This window comes from Protopterus annectens, chromosome 8.part0, assembly GCF_019279795.1.
Source record: "Protopterus annectens isolate FY-2018-M chromosome 8.part0, PAN1.0, whole genome shotgun sequence".
In the NCBI taxonomy this organism is placed as follows: Eukaryota; Metazoa; Chordata; order Ceratodontiformes; family Protopteridae; genus Protopterus; species Protopterus annectens.
The window spans coordinates 854,636,384-854,657,959 of NC_056741.1; the positions used below are offsets into that span (position 1 = coordinate 854,636,384).

At 35.7% G+C, this 21,576-nt stretch overlaps 1 protein-coding gene across 5 annotated transcripts in view; it reads right to left on the minus strand.

Annotated features, from left to right (window-relative positions):
* The window catches only part of L1CAM (L1 cell adhesion molecule), a 2,005,704-nt gene that overhangs the window by 93,488 nt on the left and 1,890,640 nt on the right, over positions 1-21,576 (minus strand). For all 5 annotated transcript variants that reach the window (XM_044080361.1, XM_044080360.1, XM_044080358.1 and 2 more), the window contains one exon: positions 245-317. In XM_044080361.1, the coding sequence (XP_043936296.1) occupies positions 245-317 (73 nt within the window). The remainder of the gene's footprint in view (positions 1-244; positions 318-21,576) is intronic.

The following is a 21,576-nucleotide window of genomic DNA, read 5'->3' on the forward strand; positions in this document are numbered from 1 at the left end:
CAATATTGTGTAAACAAAACAAAGTGGACAAAATCAGACAAAAGAAATTATGGAATCTATAAACAGTGGGAAAACAGATGTATGAATCGAAGACAACTGTACATGGTTTTAAAAGGCCCCACATTATTAGTGATGGTGGCATTCAAAGTTAAGAAAGCAAGGTGTTAAACAGCTCTGTACTGGAATGCAGTGATTCAGTGTTGTCAGTTATCCAGCTATGCTCATTACTTCACACATTTCTCACCTGTATTCCCCAAACGTTTCATCCTTCATTGGTCGAGCCTCAGAATCTACGTGAGCATCCTCCTTGTCCTTCACTGCAAGGAGAGTGAACATGAGGAGGGTATTAATGTACTTGTATAGCACAATGTGGCACCTATTATATAGCAGAGGCTATAGAAAGTAACTTAGACTTAGGTTGTAGGTTTAACACATAGATGTCTCTGAATTTCTTGTCTTCATATACAAGTATCAGCTACAATTCTAAATATTATGCATACCAAGCAGGATGTTGCAGTATAAGAAATATATTTTCTTCTGTTTTCAAAATTCTGTTATAGGTTATATGTGCAAAACTGAAGTGCAATTTCCTCTGGACTTGTTTTATTTGATGTCAGTAATGAACTGCAACCCCCCACCGGCAGTATTTAAATGTGGGATTCCACTTACGCTACATAACGTGCCTCTCCATTCAGAACTGCATAAGGCCCCATTCAGTGCTTGACAGCAGGAGTGTGCTACATTAATGAAATTCACAATTCATCCTCCTATGTGAAAAGATGTGCAACAGATACTTGAAATTCTACCTCGTACAACCTGAACTTAACCTGAGCTAATTTCCTAACTAATATTGCCAGCCTAGTATGTGATATGGCATGCAAGTACGATATCCTATGCAGTTAAAGAAAAAAAAAATTGTACTTTTACAGTGTTCAGCTTTGTTCAGTAGTGTATGCAGCTGTGTTTACACACATGCAAACATGGGTATGCGCGGACGCACGTACACACACACACACACACACACACACACACACACACACACACACACATATGCATGCGCACGCACACACACACACACACACACACACACACACACACTCACACACACACACACACACAGACACACACACACACACACACATGTGCGCACACACACACACACACATGCACACACGCGCACACACACACACACACAAACACACACAAAAAACAAAACTGTGAATGTACTAAAATTAGGAATAGGTTGCACATCTCTAATATAATCTAACAAATGACAGTAATGTTCTTCTTCAGGTGTTTCATCTGGAGATGGGAAACACAAGCTTAGAAAATGCTTCATATTGCTAGCACAAAGAAATAGCATTATGACTAAAATTTGAACTGGCATCTATGCGGCATTGATATTATTAGGTGCTTCACTGCTGGATGGCTGAAATGTCAAATGCAAATTCCATCACTTATGATATGGCAGATACATCTGCTCTTTGTTTTGCAGTTTATTAAGTGATATTCTACAAAGCAAGTGTTGTACTATTATTTTTGTGTTTAAGTAGTTTAACATCTGTTAGATGTTCTAGGTAGCAGTCACTAAGGTACTACACATTGTAAAATTTTAGCAGTTCAGCACAGCCATTCAGTTTAATGACTTTTTTTCTTTATACATGTGATTGCACTATAGCTGTCCATGCACAATACAGAGTGTTACTATATCTTATTTTACCAATACTGGTGAGATATGTAGGTAAGTGTACTGTAACATAATGTTTTGTCCTACTAAGAGAGGAGATAAAGTTTACAATTGGACAGGGTAGTCAGGTATAGTATAATCCACTATATTCACAATCAGAAGCATTTTCTATCTTAAAATAGCAATCTTTAGAAATCTTTAACTGGAGGCCTAAGTTCAATATGGCAAGCAGCTACTAGCTTAAAAGCTACCAAGTTTGAAAGTGGTATATTTAAAGATTTTGCTATACGTTATGTGACAGTTACTTTAACCTGTATTCTTTAACTAGTTTGACTGCTTTATTGAACTCTGTTCAATTACTCATTCACATCACACTTAGCAGTGCAGAATTCATTCACGTCATACTAACAATACCAAAGTCTTTCACATCACATATAGCAATGCCAAACTCAAAAACACAATAAAATCTTTCTTTTTGTTGGGGGGGAGTCAAGTCCATAAGACCTACTTCAAGAAAAAGTGGCACAAGAACTTAAATCTTGATGAACCAAAGTTAAACATTATTGCAGCTGAGGTATTCATACAGTGAAACGCAGTAGCTCCTGTATTACTTTGGACTGCAGACTGAAACTGGCAAGCCATTAATATACTGAGTCACAGATTGAAAAACAATGTCATTTGGAAGAATGAAGGCCGAAGCCAAGGCTGAAATATTTTGGACTGCACTCTCTAGAATGCCTTCTACAGGACCTACAGGAGCTTGCAATTTCATCTTCTATAGCATCAGATGCCTTTAATAAGGGATCCACTTGTAGTATGGTACTTTCTGAGTGATGAAATAGTTACTAGAGGGCTTTTGGAGTTTTATGAGGGCCCACATGAATCTGCTCAGACAATAACAACAAAGCAAATTTCAATAATTTTGGAAAAACAGTCCTTGTCATGGACCTTTGTATTGTGATATGCTACTGCTAATGCATGTTTGAACTATAGCCAGAAATATGGGGTGAATACAAGCTTAAAGGAGTCAATTACTCCATAAAACCAACTGTTTTTTGGCGCAGCATTTATAAAGCAGCCAAAAAGGATGCAACATAGCTCACATATCACATGGAGATATTTTTTTTTGTATTTTTTTCTTGTTTTGCCACAATAACTCAAGATCTAAAAGACTTTCTGAATTCTATAGCAGGGAATTTGCATCTTTTCTGAAGCATATACCAACTAGGTGGTTATTGCCTCTTTCAGCAATTGACAGATTAGTGAAAAATGTTTTAGCACTGCTGTCTTATTTGTTCTCCCAAGGAGAAGAGGAGACTCCATCTCAGATATGTCAGTACTTTGCAGACAGTGAACATAGACAGGGTACACCTATCAACTATATCCCCATATTGCTTGCACTTTCTTAAATCCAGTTCTGGTTTATATCAGTGAACATATATGCATATTTGGAATGATATCACTGTATGCCATGGAAACACTTTTTTGTTATGGTCTTCCTTAAGAACAAGCTTTACACTAGAGTTGAAGATATCGTTTTTACTGGAAAACTTACAGGACGTATGAAATTCTTGGATAGCACTTCATGCAGCAAGTTGCAGAGATACTTCGTGCTGTTACTGGAGACAGTCAAAGTACTTGAAACAATGGTTTGGTTTTAATAACAATTACTTTTTTAAGCTATCAAAATTAGCTCGGAATGAACTTTTTGCATTTTCTGATTTATTTAATGAGACCAATACTCTCCATCTGCAGGAGAATCCTCCATGACTATTTAAGAATCAAGCCCCTGTTTAAAGCATAGAGTTCTGACCTAGGAGGAAATGGCCAAAGGTTTTCAAAGATAGATCAGATCTACCTGCAATATATCCTGGAATTACAAGGGTTTTGGGGATATCAACCATGAAAGCATTTGCAGAGCAGGTTGTTTTCCTCGCTCAACAAGAGACAAACTGATATGAGGAAATGCGCAAGAACTTTATTAAAACAAAACTGATGCTGACAATAAATTACTATGTGAGATGTAATGACATTTATTCTAGCATTGTACCAAACCATTCAGTACTGCAGGTCATAAAATCAAAAAGAAAAGATAATTTTAAATTTAAATGAGACTGCATAATTTTAAACTTAAATAATAAGATGTTGCCTGCTACGCAAACTATTTTTTAATGTGACTTATTTTATTTTAAATATCTGATAGTTTTAAAAGCTGCAGTGGTACTGAACGTATACATTTATTTTTACTCAAAATTCATGCTATATAGATAAGATAGATAGCTATAGATAGGAGGATGGTGATTCATTGCTGCTATGTAGAGTGCTTGATACTATTATTACAGTAGGTATAGGTGTGTAGGTATACCTTTGGTTTTCAAGATATAATGCATGATCAAGTTTTTGTTTTACTTCCTTGATGTTTTGATACAGATGCCATTTATCTAAATATTGATAAATGAATATCCAATATGTTTAGAATGAATATCTACTTTGTTTATATAGAATATTTTCTAGTTCCTTGCTATTGTAGTACTATGACCGTATTAAATAAATATACCTCTAATATATGTGTATGTCCCTTCTATGTCTTTTCTGTATACTCTTAAGATACTTGGTTTAAATAAATATAGTAATTAATATAAAAAACAGCAGGAATAATCCAAACAGTGGTAGCGACCATGCAACTCACACACAAAAAAAATATATAAATCCACAGAAGCAGTCCTTGAAGTAAAATCGTTCTTTATTGAGCATAATGGTAAGCGCTCTCACATAAAGCTTCTTCAGACCAAAATCAAGATACGACATTGCATTTCCTTCATTTCTATTATATATTCTCCAGCCAATCAGAACATTGGACTAATCATCTCAACTTTCAAAAATATAAAGAGACAGCATCACTTATTCAAAAATAGATAGTAAACCCCTATATAAAACTCTAAATGTAATATTCCTCATCGAAATGAGAGTAAAGAATTATTAACAGCAAAAAAAATGCTAAGATATCAGCTGATGTTAAAAAGTCAAAAATTACATTCAAAAATATATATATATCAAAAGTGTATACCAAAAATGTATACAACGCATAAGCATCTGTCAAAGTTAAAACACAAGCATGCATAAATTCACTATTGTAAACATATACAATCCTTTCAAATATGTATATATAAGTGAAAAACATGCACAAAAATGTAAATAAATACCATAGCGAAAACGCCAATATGGATAAGCCTGTTATTGCATTAATGTGCCACATTTATAAAATGTGTGATACTATCACAACTTTAATAAAACAGTATGTACAAAAACATATATTTATATACAGGATTTCAACCCATGTGCAGCCTCCTGGCCTTGAGGAAGGGCTTCACTGCGGCTCTTTCATTTGGTCCTTTGCCGCTGTCAGCCCTTAACCTCAAAATCCATTTCACTTCCCTTCCCTCAGTGCAGTTCCTAATATCTCCCCCCTGAGCATGTGGCCTTACTGTGTCAATGACCATGAATCTAAGGGCATGATTTTCTCCTGTCATACGAGTATGTTTTGCAAGTGCATTAGTGAGTAATCCCACTCTTATACCATATAACTGTTCTTTTATTCTATGCCTGAACATCCTGTCGGTCTTCCCAACATAGAAAGACCGACAGGTGAAACAGACAGCAAGATAAACCACGTGTTGGGTGGCACAACCTGCTACAGCAGAGAATCTATAACATTTTCCTGTATCAGGATAAATGAACCTTCCACTAGGATCTATGTACTCACAAAAGTTACTCTGTCCATATGAGACAGCACCTGCACCCACCTCATGTTCTTTCCTATCGAATGGTTGACAGAGAATCCTTTTAAGGTTCAATTTATTTTTGAACCTAAACTTTGGTCGATCACCCACAATGTCCCTAATATCAGAATTAGTGGTAAGGACCCCCCCCCCAATGTCTTTCAATAACCTCATAGATCTTCCTATTATCCATAGTGTAAAACATTATTATCCTAATCTCAGAATCGTGTGTCCAGTTACTATCTATTGCCTCATGTTCTATCCTATCAGGGAAAAAAGGATTTGCTCTCCCCACTCTGAGAGAATCTATATGTTGCAGTCCTTCCTGTACTTCATCTTGACTGTACCCCCTCTTTATAAACCTTTGTTGCAGAGCACTAAGCTTAGAATGATAACCCCCATCATATGCATTAAGACGAGATACATGCATCCCTTGTCCTTTCACCACATTTTTAAAAATATATTGTGGGTGCATACTGCGCCTATGAAGCAGAGTATTTCTATGTCATTGGACACCAGTATTAATGAGACCATTATCTAACCTCTCATTATAGACATCCAGATACTCAATCCTACTAGAGGAAGAGGCCATAGTAAATTTCAAATAATCGATCATTCCATTCATATTCATGACAAATTGATCCAACTGTGCAACACCCCCTGTCCAGATGAAGAAAACGTCCACAAAACGACAATAAAAGGGAATGCATCTCTTAAAGGCATCCACAGGGAACAATTTATCCTCTTCCCACAATGCCAGGAACATGTTGGCTTAGTTGTTGGCACATGAGGTGCCCACAGCTATGCCATCCCTTTGTAAATGTATCACCTGGTCAAAAAGGAATACATTGTTCTCAAGGTTAACCTCAAGGAATAGACAGATAAGATCTATATGTCTTTCCCCATAGTCACTATGTCTGCTCAAATATTGTTTTACTGAATCAATGCCTGCCATATTGAGAATGATAGTGAATAAGGACTGCACTTCTAGAGTATCAAAAACAAAATTTATATCTACTGCCAATCCACTGGTAAAGCTGTATAAATCCAACAAAAATAGTTTGGTGTCCTTCAAAATCACTATATTTGTGTCAAGCAGCGGACGTGAAAACCTTTCCATATATAATGAGAAAGGCTCGGTGCACCACCCCCTACCGGACACAGTTGGTCTCATGGGGGGGTGTCATTCTCATCTTTGTGAATTTTTGGTAATCCTTGTATAGCTGGTAATGTGGGATATTCGACATCACGGAACTTACATAGATCTACAGTTAACTGGTTGCTCTTGACCATGTCATCTAACATCAAACTAATCCTATATCTAAGAACATCCATTTCATTCATACTGATAACAGAATAATGCCTGACATCACTCAGCATAACTTCCATCGAATGTTGATATTTATCCCTATCCATAATTACCACCGGCCCACCTTTGTCGGCCAGCCTGATAATTATGGTATTGTCTTCCTGCAATCTTTTCAAAGATTTTCACTCCTTAAAATTCAAATTGTACTTATTCCTATACTTATTATTATGCTTATTATCAAAGCATTTGTATAGGTCATCCTCCACTAATTTATAAAAGGCTTCTACCAGTGGATGGTACTTAGGTGTGTGCAAACTTGGTCTCTTGAAACTTCTATCATGATCATGCACATTTCCACGAAATTCTAATTTCAACATACTTCTGCTAAACATAATAAGAAAAACCAGAAAGTCCCAGGAGAAAGATCAGTTGAACACTTTATTCACATAAAATAAAATAAACGCTGTTAACACCATGCATTTTCGTCTCATAGACTTCATCAGATTTACCATGTGACTTACTCTTAATACTTTATATATACATTTAAATCAATGCAGAACCAATCAAATTTCATCCTTTGTAATGACCATTTATAGTTTATAAAACCGTGACATCTACTCACTTTAAAATATAAATAACTTTGACCTACTCTAATGAATGTACTTCTTGTACTTATAAAAAATTGATAAATAACTTTGTCTAACTTTATTGTTTGCTATTGTGTACTTCTGTTGAAATTTAAAACCATTTGTAAAAACCATTTTGTAGTTAATATTTAAAACATTTAAAATGCTAGTGATAGAATTCATGTATATTCCATGAAAAAAGAAAGAATAACTCTGCCACCTAGTGGCTGAATCCATTTTTACTAGTTAATTTTTTGCTGCTTTTAATTTTAATAGGGGTTTAATGGATATGTATTCGTTCAGTCCTGGGACTTTGTTGGCTTGCAAGTGTACCTGCCACCACAACTCTTTGTAGCCAACCATTTCTTCCCAAGGACCTCCTCTTAGATCTTTCTTTATTTGATCCAACACAAAAAATTTATACTTAAAATTTTTACATGTTAATGAATGCCTATAAAGTGCATTAGTTTCCTTACTACTTCTTATGTCGTACATGTGTTCGTATATTCTCTTTTTCAGAGATCTTTCGGTTTTTCCGACATAAAAAGAGGTGCATTCTGTACATATGACCAAATATACTAACCCTTGCGATTCGCAATTATAGTACCCCTTGCTTTTTATCCAGGTACCTCTACTTTCTAAAAATATCTTTTCTTCATTAAGTACAGAATCGCATTGCCTGCACCTACCACATTTATATGTGCCTAATTTCAGTGAGTTGGATCTATCCCCCTTCCTATAATTATTACTTGTCTCTAAAATACTTTTGATGTTCCTAGAATTTTTGTATATTACCCTGGGCGTCATATTTGGTAACCCTTTTAAATCAGTCAATGCCTTGAATTTGTCCCATTCCTTTTGAAATATCTCCTTTACTTTAATATTCAAAGCATTGTATTCTAATAGCAATCCATGTTGGTAGTTGGGTGAACCATTTGTTAAGTAACTTTCCTTGTTTTGTTCAACTTCCTTGTCCCCTTTTATTGGTCTGAATCTTCCTTTTCTTCCCAGCATTACCTCTTTTCTTATTTCATCAATGAATGTTTTTGGGTAACCTCTTTCAAGGAACATTATTTCTAATCTATCACATTCTTCTGTGAATTCTGAATCCTCACTGGTCATCCTTGAACCCCTTACTATTTGTCCCTTGACCAAATTCTTCTTACAATGACTGGGGTGGCTGCTTTCATAGTGTAAGAATGAGTTTACGTAGGTTTCCTTCCTGTATACTCTAGTTTCAAATGTATTACCTTTTTTCATAATCTCATCATCTAAATAAGCAATATTTTCATGGGAAATGTTGTGGGTGATTTCATTGATGAAATAAGAAAAGAGGTAATGCTGGGAAGAAAAGGAAGATTCAGACCAATAAAAGGGACAAGGAAGTTGAACAAAACAAGGAAAGTTACTTAACAAATGGTTCACCCAACTACCAACATGGATTGGTATTAGAATACAATGCTTTGAATATTAAAGTAAAGGAGATATTTCAAAAGGAATGGGACAAATTCAAGGCATTGACTGATTTAAAAGGGTTACCAAATATGACGCCCAGGGTAATATACAAAAATTCTAGGAACATCAAAAGTATTTTAGAGACAAGTAATAATTATAGGAAGGGGGATAGATCCAACTCACTGAAATTAGGCACATATAAATGTGGTAGGTGCAGGCAATGCGATTCTGTACTTAATGAAGAAAAGATATTTTTAGAAAGTAGAGGTACCTGGATAAAAAGCAAGGGGTACTATAATTGCGAATCGCAAGGGTTAGTATATTTGGTCATATGTACAGAATGCACCTCTTTTTATGTCGGAAAAACCGAAAGATCTCTGAAAAAGAGAATATATGAACACATGTACGACATAAGAAGTAGTAGGGAAACTAACGCACTTTACAGACATTCATTAACATGTAAAAACTTTAAGTATACATTCTTTGTGTTGGACCAAATAAAGAAAGATCTAAGAGGAGGTCCTTGGGAAGAAATGGTTGGCTATAAAGAGTTGTGGTGGCAGGTACACTTGCAAGCCAACAAAGTCCCAGGACTGAACGAATACATATCCATTAAACCCCTATTAAAATTAAAAGCAGCAAAAAATTAACTAGTAAAAATGGATTCAGCCACTAGGTGGCAGAGTTATTCTTTCTTTTTTTCATGGAATATACATGAATTCTATCACTAGCATTTTAAATGTTTTAAATATTAACTACAAAATGGTTTTTACAAATGGTTTTAAATTGCAACAGAAGTACACAATAGCAAACAATAAAGTTAGACAAAGTTATTTATCAATTTTTTATAAGTACAAGAAGTACATTCATTAGAGTAGGTCAAAGTTATTTATATTTTAAAGTGAGTAGATGTCACGGTTTTATAAACTATAAATGGTCATTACAAAGGATGAAATTTGATTGGTTCTGCATTGATTTAAATGTATATATAAAGTATTAAGAGTAAGTCACATGGTAAATCTGATGAAGTCTATGAGACGAAAACGCATGGTGTTAACAGCGTTTATTTTATTTTATGTGAATAAAGTGTTCAACTGATCTTTCTCCTGGGACTTTCTGGTTTTTCTTATTACGTTCATTTGGAGGTTCCAGCCGTGTGTGTTTACTTGTCGTGGATTCGGCATGGAGAGGGAGAAGGATACTGCAGCTGGCCACGAAGACGCTAGCCAAACTAGAAAGCTTGTGGGGCAACTTACGGCCCTCATTGATCTATTGACTCCGCTTTGTGCAACCATGGTGCAGCGTAGCATTGACCCGGAAGAGGGTTCGGCAGGTTACTATGACGGCGAGTGTGAGCTGGGAAGGAGACAACAAGGCTTGAAATGTAAACGCATCAGGCAAGGTGGTGTAACGGATTATGGAGTGGAAAAGGGACCGAACGGTCAAACGTTTGACCCAGCCAACACGCCGAACATACCACAGGAAGAGGAGGACGATAATGAACACTGTATGATAGGTTCACAAAGCGGGGCACTTGACAAAGGTACTGTTGACATTTTGGATAAAAGTGAATTGGCTTTCTGGCTTAATAGACAACATGATTTTAAATGTAACAACATTAATAACAAACGGGTCACGAATAATGACACTTACAGGAAGAAGTTGGACGATATATCCAAACTAATGTTTAAATACAAATCTACTATTATTGAGAATGGGTATCTAAGAGAATGCTTACACAGGAGAATCGTCCCTAAGGGGTTACGGACTTGGAAGTACCCCAACAATGTCCAATTAGGGTCGATTTTCCATAAGCAACTGGTGGAAGTTTTTAATAATTGTGGTATGCAAATTGTAAAATGTGTAATAGATGAAAATGAAAGGAATCTTGAAATAATACTTGAACAGATTAACACTCTAGATTCACAAATTAAGGATGACCTAGGTTTTGAAATTAGGGAAGAACGATGTAAATTTACTAATTTGAAAGAAAATGTGGACAAAAAATGCACTGATTTAGTTAAAAGAAAGACAGAAAAATTAAGGAGAGATATTTTAGAATACGAGAATGAAACATGTTATCCAAACCCCTTGAAAAATTCTAAACCCCTTGACAGGAATGCTTACAGGCATCATAGAGGGTGGACAGACAAGGAAAGAACAAATGGGAAAGACAATTTTGAGGTATTTAATAATGATTATGATACTGAATTTCCCCCGTTAATGAGGGAGTACTCAGATTTTGACCCGAATGGGGGAAGGGAAACAAATTTTCAGATGAGGGGGGGCCAAGAGGAAGAGGGAGATACAGATGGAATTAATCCCCGAATCTGACAACACTATTAGGAATCAAGATATTACCAAAGAAGGAAACACATGGACTTTTAATGGTTTCACTATTTACAACTTCAGTCAAATAGAATTAAATAAGGAGCATTTTACCCTCATGGAAAAAGGCTTCAAATTTATCCCGAAAACAAAAGGGAACAGAGCACAAACATTGTTGGACATGAAAACATTTATTAGGAAAATGAACTTGGAATTGCTTTATTTTAGAGAAGGGATAGGTTTGGACCCTAATAATAGGCAGACAAGAAATGATCAAGGTGTATTGAAAAACAAATCCACCTTCAACCCCCCTATTCAGACACAGTTAAAAAATTTTGAAAAAGTCATGGAGGAAGCCATAGGGAAGGCAGACAAAAAGGTAGGGTACAGAGACAACTTGGACCAAAAGGAAAAAGAAAAATTAACAGAATTAAGGACTGACAATAGGATTAGGGTAATGAAACCCGACAAAGGTGGGGGGGTCGTAGTTATGGATGTAACGGAATACGACGGAAAGATGAATGACATTTTGATGAATCAAACTAAATACAAAGTGGTATCTAGAAATGAAATCAATTTAGCATACAAGAAGATAGATATAGCCCTAGAGAATATGGTCATGGAAGAATTGATAGACAGTAAGATGTTCCTATACCTGAAGAAAGACAAACCCAGGATCCCAATAATCTTCGGCATCCCAAAAATACACAAAGACAAGGTAAACCCACCTCTTAGACCTATAGTGTCAGCGGAATGTTCTAAAACTACCCCACTAGCAAAATTCGTAGACACTAAAACCAAACATATATGGCTGAACAAGGAGGCCATACTAAGAGATTCTTGGGATTTACTGAGAAATTTAAGTTCGGAGTTGTTCGAAGATGATTTAAAATTGGTCACCATAGATGTGGTGGACCTTTTTGGATCCATACCATATGATGAAGGGACTAAAATGTTTGAGGAGGAAATATTTAAGGACCAGATTTTGACACAAGAAGACAAGATAGTGTGCACAGGCTTAATGGACCTCATACTAAGGAACAACTTTCTGACCCATAATGGGGAATATTTTCAACAAGTTCAGGGGGTAGCGATGGGGGCAGCCTGTGCACCTACCTTTGCAAACTTGGTCCTGGCAAATTGGGAAGAGAAATACATCTTTCAGACAGAATACTACGGGCATTGTAAGATGTACAGACGTTTCCTTGACGACATTATAATTTTTTGGAAAGGTAATTTAAACGAATTAGAAGAATTTATCAAATACTTGGGGGAAACAACCTCTTTTTTAAGGTTCACCCACAACATTTCCCATGAAAATATTTCTTATTTAGATGATGAGATTATGAAAAAAGGTAATACATTTGAAACTAGAGTATACAGGAAGGAAACCTACGTAAACTCATTCTTACACTATGAAAGCAGCCACCCCAGTCATTGTAAGAAGAATTTGGTCAAGGGGCAAATAGTAAGGGGTTCAAGGATGACCAGTGAGGATTCAGAATTCACAGAAGAATGTGATAGATTAGAAATAATGTTCCTTGAAAGAGGTTACCCAAAATCATTCATTGATGAAATAAGAAAAGAGGTAATGCTGGGAAGAAAAGGAAGATTCAGACCAATAAAAGGGGACAAGGAAGTTGAACAAAACAAGAAAAGTTACTTAACAAATGGTTCACCCAACTACCAACATGGATTGGTATTAGAATACAATGCTTTGAATATTAAAGTAAAGGAGATATTTCAAAAGGAATGGGACAAATTCAAGGCATTGACTGATTTAAAAGGGTTACCAAATATGACGCCCAGGGTAATATACAAAAATTCTAGGAACATCAAAAGTATTTTAGAGACAAATAATAATTATAGGAAGGGGGATAGATCCAACTCACTGAAATTAGGCACATATAAATGTGGTAGGTGCAGGCAATGCGATTCTGTACTTAATGAAGAAAAGATATTTTTAGAAAGTAGAGGTACCTGGTTAAAAAGCAAGGGGTACTATAATTGCGAATCGCAAGGGTTAGTATATTTGGTCATATGTACAGAATGCACCTCTTTTTATGTCGGAAAAACCGAAATATCTCTGAAAAAGAATATCTGAACACATGTACGACATAAGAAGTAGTAAGGAAACTAATGCACTTTATAGGCATTCATTAACATGTAAAAATTTTAAGTATAAATTTTTTGTGTTGGATCAAATAAAGAAAGATCTAAGAGGAGGTCCTTGGGAAGAAATGGTTGGCTACAAAGAGTTGTGGTGGCAGGTACACTTGCAAGCCAACAAAGTCCCAGGACTGAACGAATACATATCCATTAAACCCCTATTAAAATTAAAAGCAGCAAAAAATTAACTAGTAAAAATGGATTCAGCCACTAGGTGGCAGAGTTATTCTTTCTTTTTTTCATGGAATATACATGAATTCTATCACTAGCATTTTAAATGTTTTAAATATTAACTACAAAATGGTTTTACAAATGGTTTTAAATTTCAACAGAAGTACACAATAGCAAACAATAAAGTTAGACAAAGTTATTTATCAATTTTTTATAAGTACAAGAAGTACATTCATTAGAGTAGGTCAAAGTTATTTATATTTTAAAGTGAGTAGATGTCACGGTTTTATAAACTATAAATGGTCATTACAAAGGATGAAATTTGATTGGTTCTGCATTGATTTAAATGTATATATAAAGTATTAAGAGTAAGTCACATGGTAAATCTGATGAAGTCTATGAGACGAAAACGCATGGTGTTAACAGCGTTTATTTTATTTTATGTGAATAAAGTGTTCAACTGATCTTTCTCCTGGGACTTTCTGGTTTTTCTTATTACGTTCATTTGGAGGTTCCAGCCGTGTGTGTATACTTCTGCTAAACACTTTAACATCAATTAGAACATCAGTAACATTACTATAACATTTGGGAATAAAGTTCAATCCTTTATTCAAGACGGAGCATTCATCATTGTCCAAAACATGTTTAGAAATGTTCCAAACTAAACAATCCCAATCTGATTCCACATCTTTTTCAGGGAGCGGTTGTACTGCCTCTCGGCCGAATATTTGCGTTTCTGTCTCCCTCGACTGATTGTTCGTGTTCTCCTCTTCCCCCTCTCTACAGAAATGGGTAAAGGGAACTGAGGAAAACCCCTGACATCACAATTTCCATTCTTTGCACTTGTGCTGGCCATCACAACCCGATTAGTCTTTGGCCGTACCTGGCCAAGGATAAGGGAGATGGATAAACGTCAAAGCCAGGTTAATGATGGCAACACTTTATCCTGAGTTAACACTGAACTGAGATTGAATGATGCTAACTCAGGGGATAATGGGAATGTGACTAGTTTGCAGAAAATACAAACTGTGATTATCGCTGAGAATACAGCTAGTATGGTAGAGACTGTAACAACTGATATTTGAGATACCAAGAACACGGGTCCTCAGCGGTTAGTTATAGGGAATGAGGGCCTAATTCAACCAGATGTACGGCCAAGGATTAATCAGATTGTGATGGCCAGCACAAGTGTAGAGAATGGAAATTGTGACATCAGGGGTTTTCTTCAGTTCCCTTTACCTATTTCTATAGTGAGGGGGATGAGGAGAACACGATCAATCAGTCGAGGGAGACAGAAACGGAAATATTCAGCCGAGAGGCAATCCAACTGTTCCCTGAAAAAAGATGTGGAACCAGACTGGGATTGTTTAGTTTGGAACATTTCTAAACGTGTTTTGGACAATGATGAATGCTCCGTCTTGAATAAAGGATTGAACTTTATTCCCAAATGTTATGGTAATGTTGCTGATGTTCTAATTGATGTTAAAGTGTTTAGCAGAAGTATGTTGAAATTAGAATTTGGTGGAAATGTGCATGATCAAGGATAGATAGTTCAAGAGACCAAGTTTGCACACACCTAAGTACCATCCACTGGTAGAAGCCTTTTATAAATTAGTGGAGGATGACCTATACAAATGCTTTGATAATAAGCATAATAATAAGTATAGGAATAAGTACAATTTGAATTTTAAGGAGCGAAAATCTTTGAAAAGATTGCAGGAAGACAATACCATAATTATCAGGCTAGCCGACAGAGGTGGGCCGGTGGTAATTATGGATAGGGATAAATATCAACATTCGATGGAAGTTATACTGAGTGATGTCAGGAATTATTCTGTTATCAGTATGAACGAAGTGGATGTTCTTAGATATAGGATTAGTTTGATGTTAGATGACATGGTCAAGAGCAACCAGTTAACTGTAGATCTATGTAAGTTCCGTGATGTCGAATATCCCACATTACCAGCTATACAAGGATTACCAACAATTAACAAAGATGAGAATGACATCCCCCCCCCCCCATGAGACTGACTGTGTCCGGTAGGGGGTGGCGCACCAAGCCTTTCTCATTATATATGGAAAGGTTTTCACGTCCGCTGCTTGACACAAATATAGTGATTTTGAAGGACACCAAACTATTTTTGTTGGATTTATACAGCTTTACCAGTGGATTGGCAGTAGATATAAATTTTGTTTTTATAACCCTAGACGTGCAGTCCTTATTCACTATCATTCCCAATATGGCAGGCATTGATTCAGTGAAACTATATCTGAGCAGACATAGTGAGTATGGGGAAAGACATATAGATCTTATCTGTCTATTCTGTGAGGTTATCCTTGAGAACAATGTATTCCTTTTTGACCAGGTGATATATTTACAATGGAATGGCATAGCTATGGGCACCTTATGTGCCAACAGCTATGCCAACATGTTCCTGGTATTGTGGTAAGAGGATACATTGTTCCCTATGGATGCCTTTAAGAGATGCATTCCCTTCTATTGTTGTTTTGTGGATGACGTTTTTTTCATCTGGACACGGGGTGCTGCACAGTTGGATCAATTTGTCATGAATATGAATGGAATGATCGATTTTTGAAATTGACTATGGCCTCATCCTCTAGTAGGATTAAGTATCTGGATGTCTATATTGAGAGGTTAGATAATGGTCTCATTAATACTGGTGTCCACAGGAAGAAATGTCATAGAAATACTCTGTTTCATAGGTGCAGCATACACCAACAATATATTTTTAAAAATGTGGTGAAAAGACAAGGGATGCGTGTATCTCGTCTTAATGCCTCTGATGGGAGTTGTCGTTTCAAGCTTAGTGCTCTGCAACAAAGGTTTACAAAGAGGGGATATAGTCAAGATGAAGTACAGTAAGGACTGCAACATACAGATTCTCTCAGATTAGGGAGAGCAAGCCCTTTTTTCTCTGATAGGATAGAACATGAGGAAATAGATAGTAACTGGACACACGATTCTGAGATTAGGATAACAATGTTTACACTATGGATAATAGGAAGATCTGTTAGGTTACTGAAATGCATTGGGGGGTCCTTACCACTAATTCTGATATTAGGGACATTGTGGGTGATCGACCCAAGTTTAGGTTCAAAAATAAATTGAACCTTAAGAGGATTCTCTGTCAACCATTCGATAGGAAAGAACATGAGGTGGGTGCAGGTGCTGTCTCATATCACAGAGTAACTTTTGTGAGTACATAGATCCTAGTGGAAGGTTCATTCATCCTGATACAGGAAAATGTTACAGATTCTCTGTTGTAGCAGGTTGTGCCACCCAACACGTGGTTGATCTTGCTGTCTGTGACATCTGTCGGCCTTTCTATGTTGGAAAGACCAACAGGATGTTCAGGCATAGAATAAGAGGACAGTTATATGGTATAAGAGTGGGATTACTCACTAATGCACTTGCAAAACATACTTGTATGACAGGAGAAAATCATGCCTTTAGATTTATGGGCATTGACACAGTAAGTCCACATGCTCAGGGAGGAGATATTAAGAACTGCACTGAGGGAAGGGAAGTGAAATGGATTTTGAGGTTAAGGGCTGACAGCGGCAAAGGACTGAATGAAAGAGCCGCATTGAAGCCCTTCCTCAAGGCCAGGAGGCTGCACATGGGTTGAAATCCTGTATATAAATATATGTTTTTGTACATACTGTTTTATTAAAGTTGTGATAGTTAGTATCACACATTTTATAAATGTGGCATATTATTGCAATAACAGGTTTATCCATATTGGCGTTTTCACTATGGTATTTATTTACATTTGTATGCATGCTTTTCACTTATATATACATATTTGAAAAGATTCTATATGTTTACAACAATAGTGAATTTATGCATGCTTGTGTTTTAACTTTGACAGATGCTTATGCGTTGTATATATTTTTGGTATACATTTTTGATATATATATATATATATATATATATATATATATATTTTTTTTTTTTAATGTAATTTTTCACTTAATAACAGCTGATATTTTAGTACTTTTATTGCTGTTAATTCTTTACTTTCATTTTGATGAGGTATATTACATTTAGAGTTTTATCTAGGGGTTTACTATCTATTTTTGAATAAGTGATGCTGTCTCTTTATATTTTTGAAAGTTGAGATGATTAGTCCAATGTTCTGATTGGCTGGAGAATATATAATAGAAATGAGAGAAATGCAATGTGGTATCTTGATTTTGGTCTGACGAAGCTTTATCCAAAAGCACCTACCAGTGTGCACAATAAAGAACAATTTTATTTCAAGGACTGCTTCTGTTGATTTACATATTTTTTGTGTGAGTTGCATGGTCACTACCACTGTTTGGATTATTCCTGCTGTTTTCATTTGCTTATTTCACTATAGTGGTGCATTTACCTCAGAGAATGTTTTGTGATACTGTTGGTTATAGTAATTAATACACTCATATGTGTTTTATGTGCTATCTCTGTTATTTTTTCATAATATTTGGATTACTGGTTGATATTCATTTAGGGTTCATATATTTGGTTTATTTTTAGATGACCTGCTGCATGTGACAGGCAGCTGAACTTTTTTTGGCACTGGGTATGCTGTCTTGGTTCCTTCTCAAGCACAGGATTAACTATATTCTTAAATATGAACTAGTACATATTCATACCTTAAACCTCCTTCTCTCCGTTCTTCACTCACGTCTTTACTTCAATCTATTTCTCTTCCCTGACTATCTAAATATACCATAAGCCTGTTTTTTTTTCTCACTCTGTATTGCAATTTATGTTTGCATTATACTAATGTACCTTTAATTTCTCTATAAAGTGGCTAAAATATCTGTAAATATTAAATTATTGGCATATACTTTGCATCTATTCTTAACCAGTCTTTTCACATTATGTCCAGTTTGGTTTAATTATTTAAACTGTAGCTGCTTATTGTATTTTTTTTTTTGAAGATTGTAAAATAATTGTTCTGAAAATGTTCTTGTAATACAGTGGAATGTTTCTCCCTGGGTCTCAGCTGAAAATGTGCATTTACCCAGTCGGACTTTCCTGGGAATCAAATGTCAGTCAATCAATCAATAAATCAGTCATCTCTTTGTTTGTTTAGATTGTCATGGTGCCATAGGTCGTCTAAACTAACAATCATGTTCTTTGTGTCCCAGCTCAGAAACATATGCATCGATATTTTATTGGACACACAGATTGGTGAAAAACATATTTCTGACCTAGGGTCAATTCTTCTTTGGCTACCTTCCAGTACTGATTAATTGTTTCTCTTGTATTCCTTCAAAGAAAAGGTTCTAAATAACTTTTGCAGCTTTCTCACCTGTGATGTAAAAAAAAAAATGACAGACTGGATGTTTCTGACTTATCAGCAAGTCCACTCAAAGTGTGTCATAGGTCAAGACTCTGGCTCTAAGACTTTCCATTTTTAACAGGTTTTTCTGTACCTTCAGAGTTCTTGGTGGTTATAAGAATACCATATTATGCCAAGAAATGAAGGAAAAAGTCTTCACCAAAATGAAAACAGAGATAAGTGCACTAACCTAATTGAAAATACAGATTTTCAAATTAACTGTGAATGCCAGACTTCTCTGCACAAAACTGAATCACTGCTGTGAATTTTTTGGTAAAGAATATTTAGGAAGTACTTATGAAGAATAAGTTTTCTCATTCAGTTCTCTCTCTCGGCTGCTCTTTTCTGAGGTGAACAATGACAAACATCTTCTATAGCAGAGTAGAACTGCACACATAGCTAGAATGAACTTTTTGACGTTCCCTTTCTCAAATGAGAAAATAAAGGACTATTTTTGATCCCATATAAGGGGAACTGGTGAGAGGCAGGAAATGAACAAAAGGACATTCTCTGGTTCACCTTTCCTTGTGGGAGTCCACAGGAAGGAAACCTGATGGTGGTGCTCTTAGCTGCCTAGCCTATCTGTGCAGTCTTTATTTGTAACTTGCTTGTATTTCATTAATAATATTGGAGTCCTTGACTAAGACCTTTTTTACTACACCATTTATGCTGCATTGTACTGTCTTGTTGGTTTGTTTTTTTATATTGCTATATTGAATATTATTACCAGGACATCTACAACAACCTATGCCTGTTATACCAGTGATTCTGAATGGCAAGTATGTTTACTCATTTTTGTTGTCCATGGCTTATTGTGACTTGATGCCATATTTATTGGCACTGAAACTAACTGCCATTCAACCCTCCACATTACCTTGTTATTTTCTTCAACATTTACACTGAAGTGAGGGTGTAGTCTTACCTATATTAGTTATTGTTCAGACCACAGGAGAGGGTCTCTTGTTGTATCAAGGAACAGTATCTTGGAAGTTAGATAAACACAGTGAAGCTGAGAGGGTTGGGTAGTCATATGACTTCTTTGCTGGAGTAACTGCCAGTTGCTTAGATCTTTTAGCACTTCCTTTTCTCTTATGTTGTTTTTGGTCACGACCTTTTTGCCTTCCAGCCTTAGCCTTAAAATTATGACTTTACTTAACATCATGGACATTATGGATGGAGAGTTTTTATACTAATAATATATTGGACAATGCTCTAGGTATGACTATGACCTACATTTTTGAGGATTTTGCCATCCCTTGTCATTTAGTGGGAGGACATACTTTTTCATCGTATGTGAAATATTTCAAAAGATGCATGGATGATATCTTCCTGTTGTGGGATGGTCCTACTTGTTTATTAGATCAGTTTATTTCATACCTTGAAAGTACCACAAATTATCTTAGGTTTATTAAACACACGGCTTTTGATGCTATTGATTTATTAGATGTTCATTTATATAAAGGTGAAATGGACATGTTAGAGATGAGTGTTTATAGGAAGTCCTGTAGAAGGCATACCCTTCAGCATTGTACACATATGCACCCTGGATATCTGTTTAATAATATTGTTAAGGGTCAAGCTTTCAGAATGTTGAGGTTGCATGCTGATGATAGTTTGTTTCATCAAGCTTTGGATGATCTACGTCATGAATTATTGGGTAGAGGATATTCTGAATATGATTTTGCTTCAAGTGATGCTATGTTAGAAGCTAGGAAGAATACTGTTAAGCCATATTTTTCAAGTACCTTACATAATGTATGCCCTAAGAGGAATATAGGAAGAGATAATAGACATAGATCTATATTGACCCATACTATTGATGTCACCAAAATATGTGGTATTATACCTAGGAACTAGCCAATTCTTGTATCAGATGAGAAGATAGGTGAAATTGTTGGCACTAAACCAAAGTTTTGTTTTAAGAATAGTTTGTCTTTTAATAGACGACTATGCTATCATCGTGGTAAGAATTTTACACAGGTTTCTAATAGAAAGGTTACATATCTATGTCGTGAACACATGGCCTGTTCATTTATTTCTGATTGTAAAGTATTTGTTCATCCAGTAAATGGTTTCATAATTACTCCAAGGTTGTATGCCAATTGCTCAACATGCAACTTTCTTTCTATGTGGGAAGACCTGTAGGTCTTTGAGGGAATGTCTTTTGGAACATATTGGATATATAAGGAAGAAAGATGTTACCAGTGTCTTATATAGACATGTGGCTGATTTTAATGATCATAGTTTTAGTTTTTTAGTACTGCAAAATTAAACTAATAGTATTAGAGGAGGCGCTTTATCTAATAAGGTTGGAAAGGCTGAGAGTAAATGGATTACTACCTTGCAGGTACACAGGTTTCCTGGCCTGAATGGTTGTTTATCTTTAAAACCTTTATTGAAAGATCGCAAATTGCTACATTACTTGTGTAATTCTTTGGATGTTAATGACTCTGCATTTTAGCATATTTTGTCTGATGAAGTGCTTGTTCTTGAGCATGGAAGCACTTACATTATAATAAATTATTTTATTGCTACTGTTTCAGCCAGGCTTGGTCTTTGGTATATAGCTTTTAGTTTGGCTAAGTTAGGTAATGTCATTTTTTTTTGCTAATAATTGTCTCTTCAGTAGATATGGATGATTGCCCTTAATGTTGATATAACTTATTTTATTTTAACTATGAGTATTACTGCTGCACTA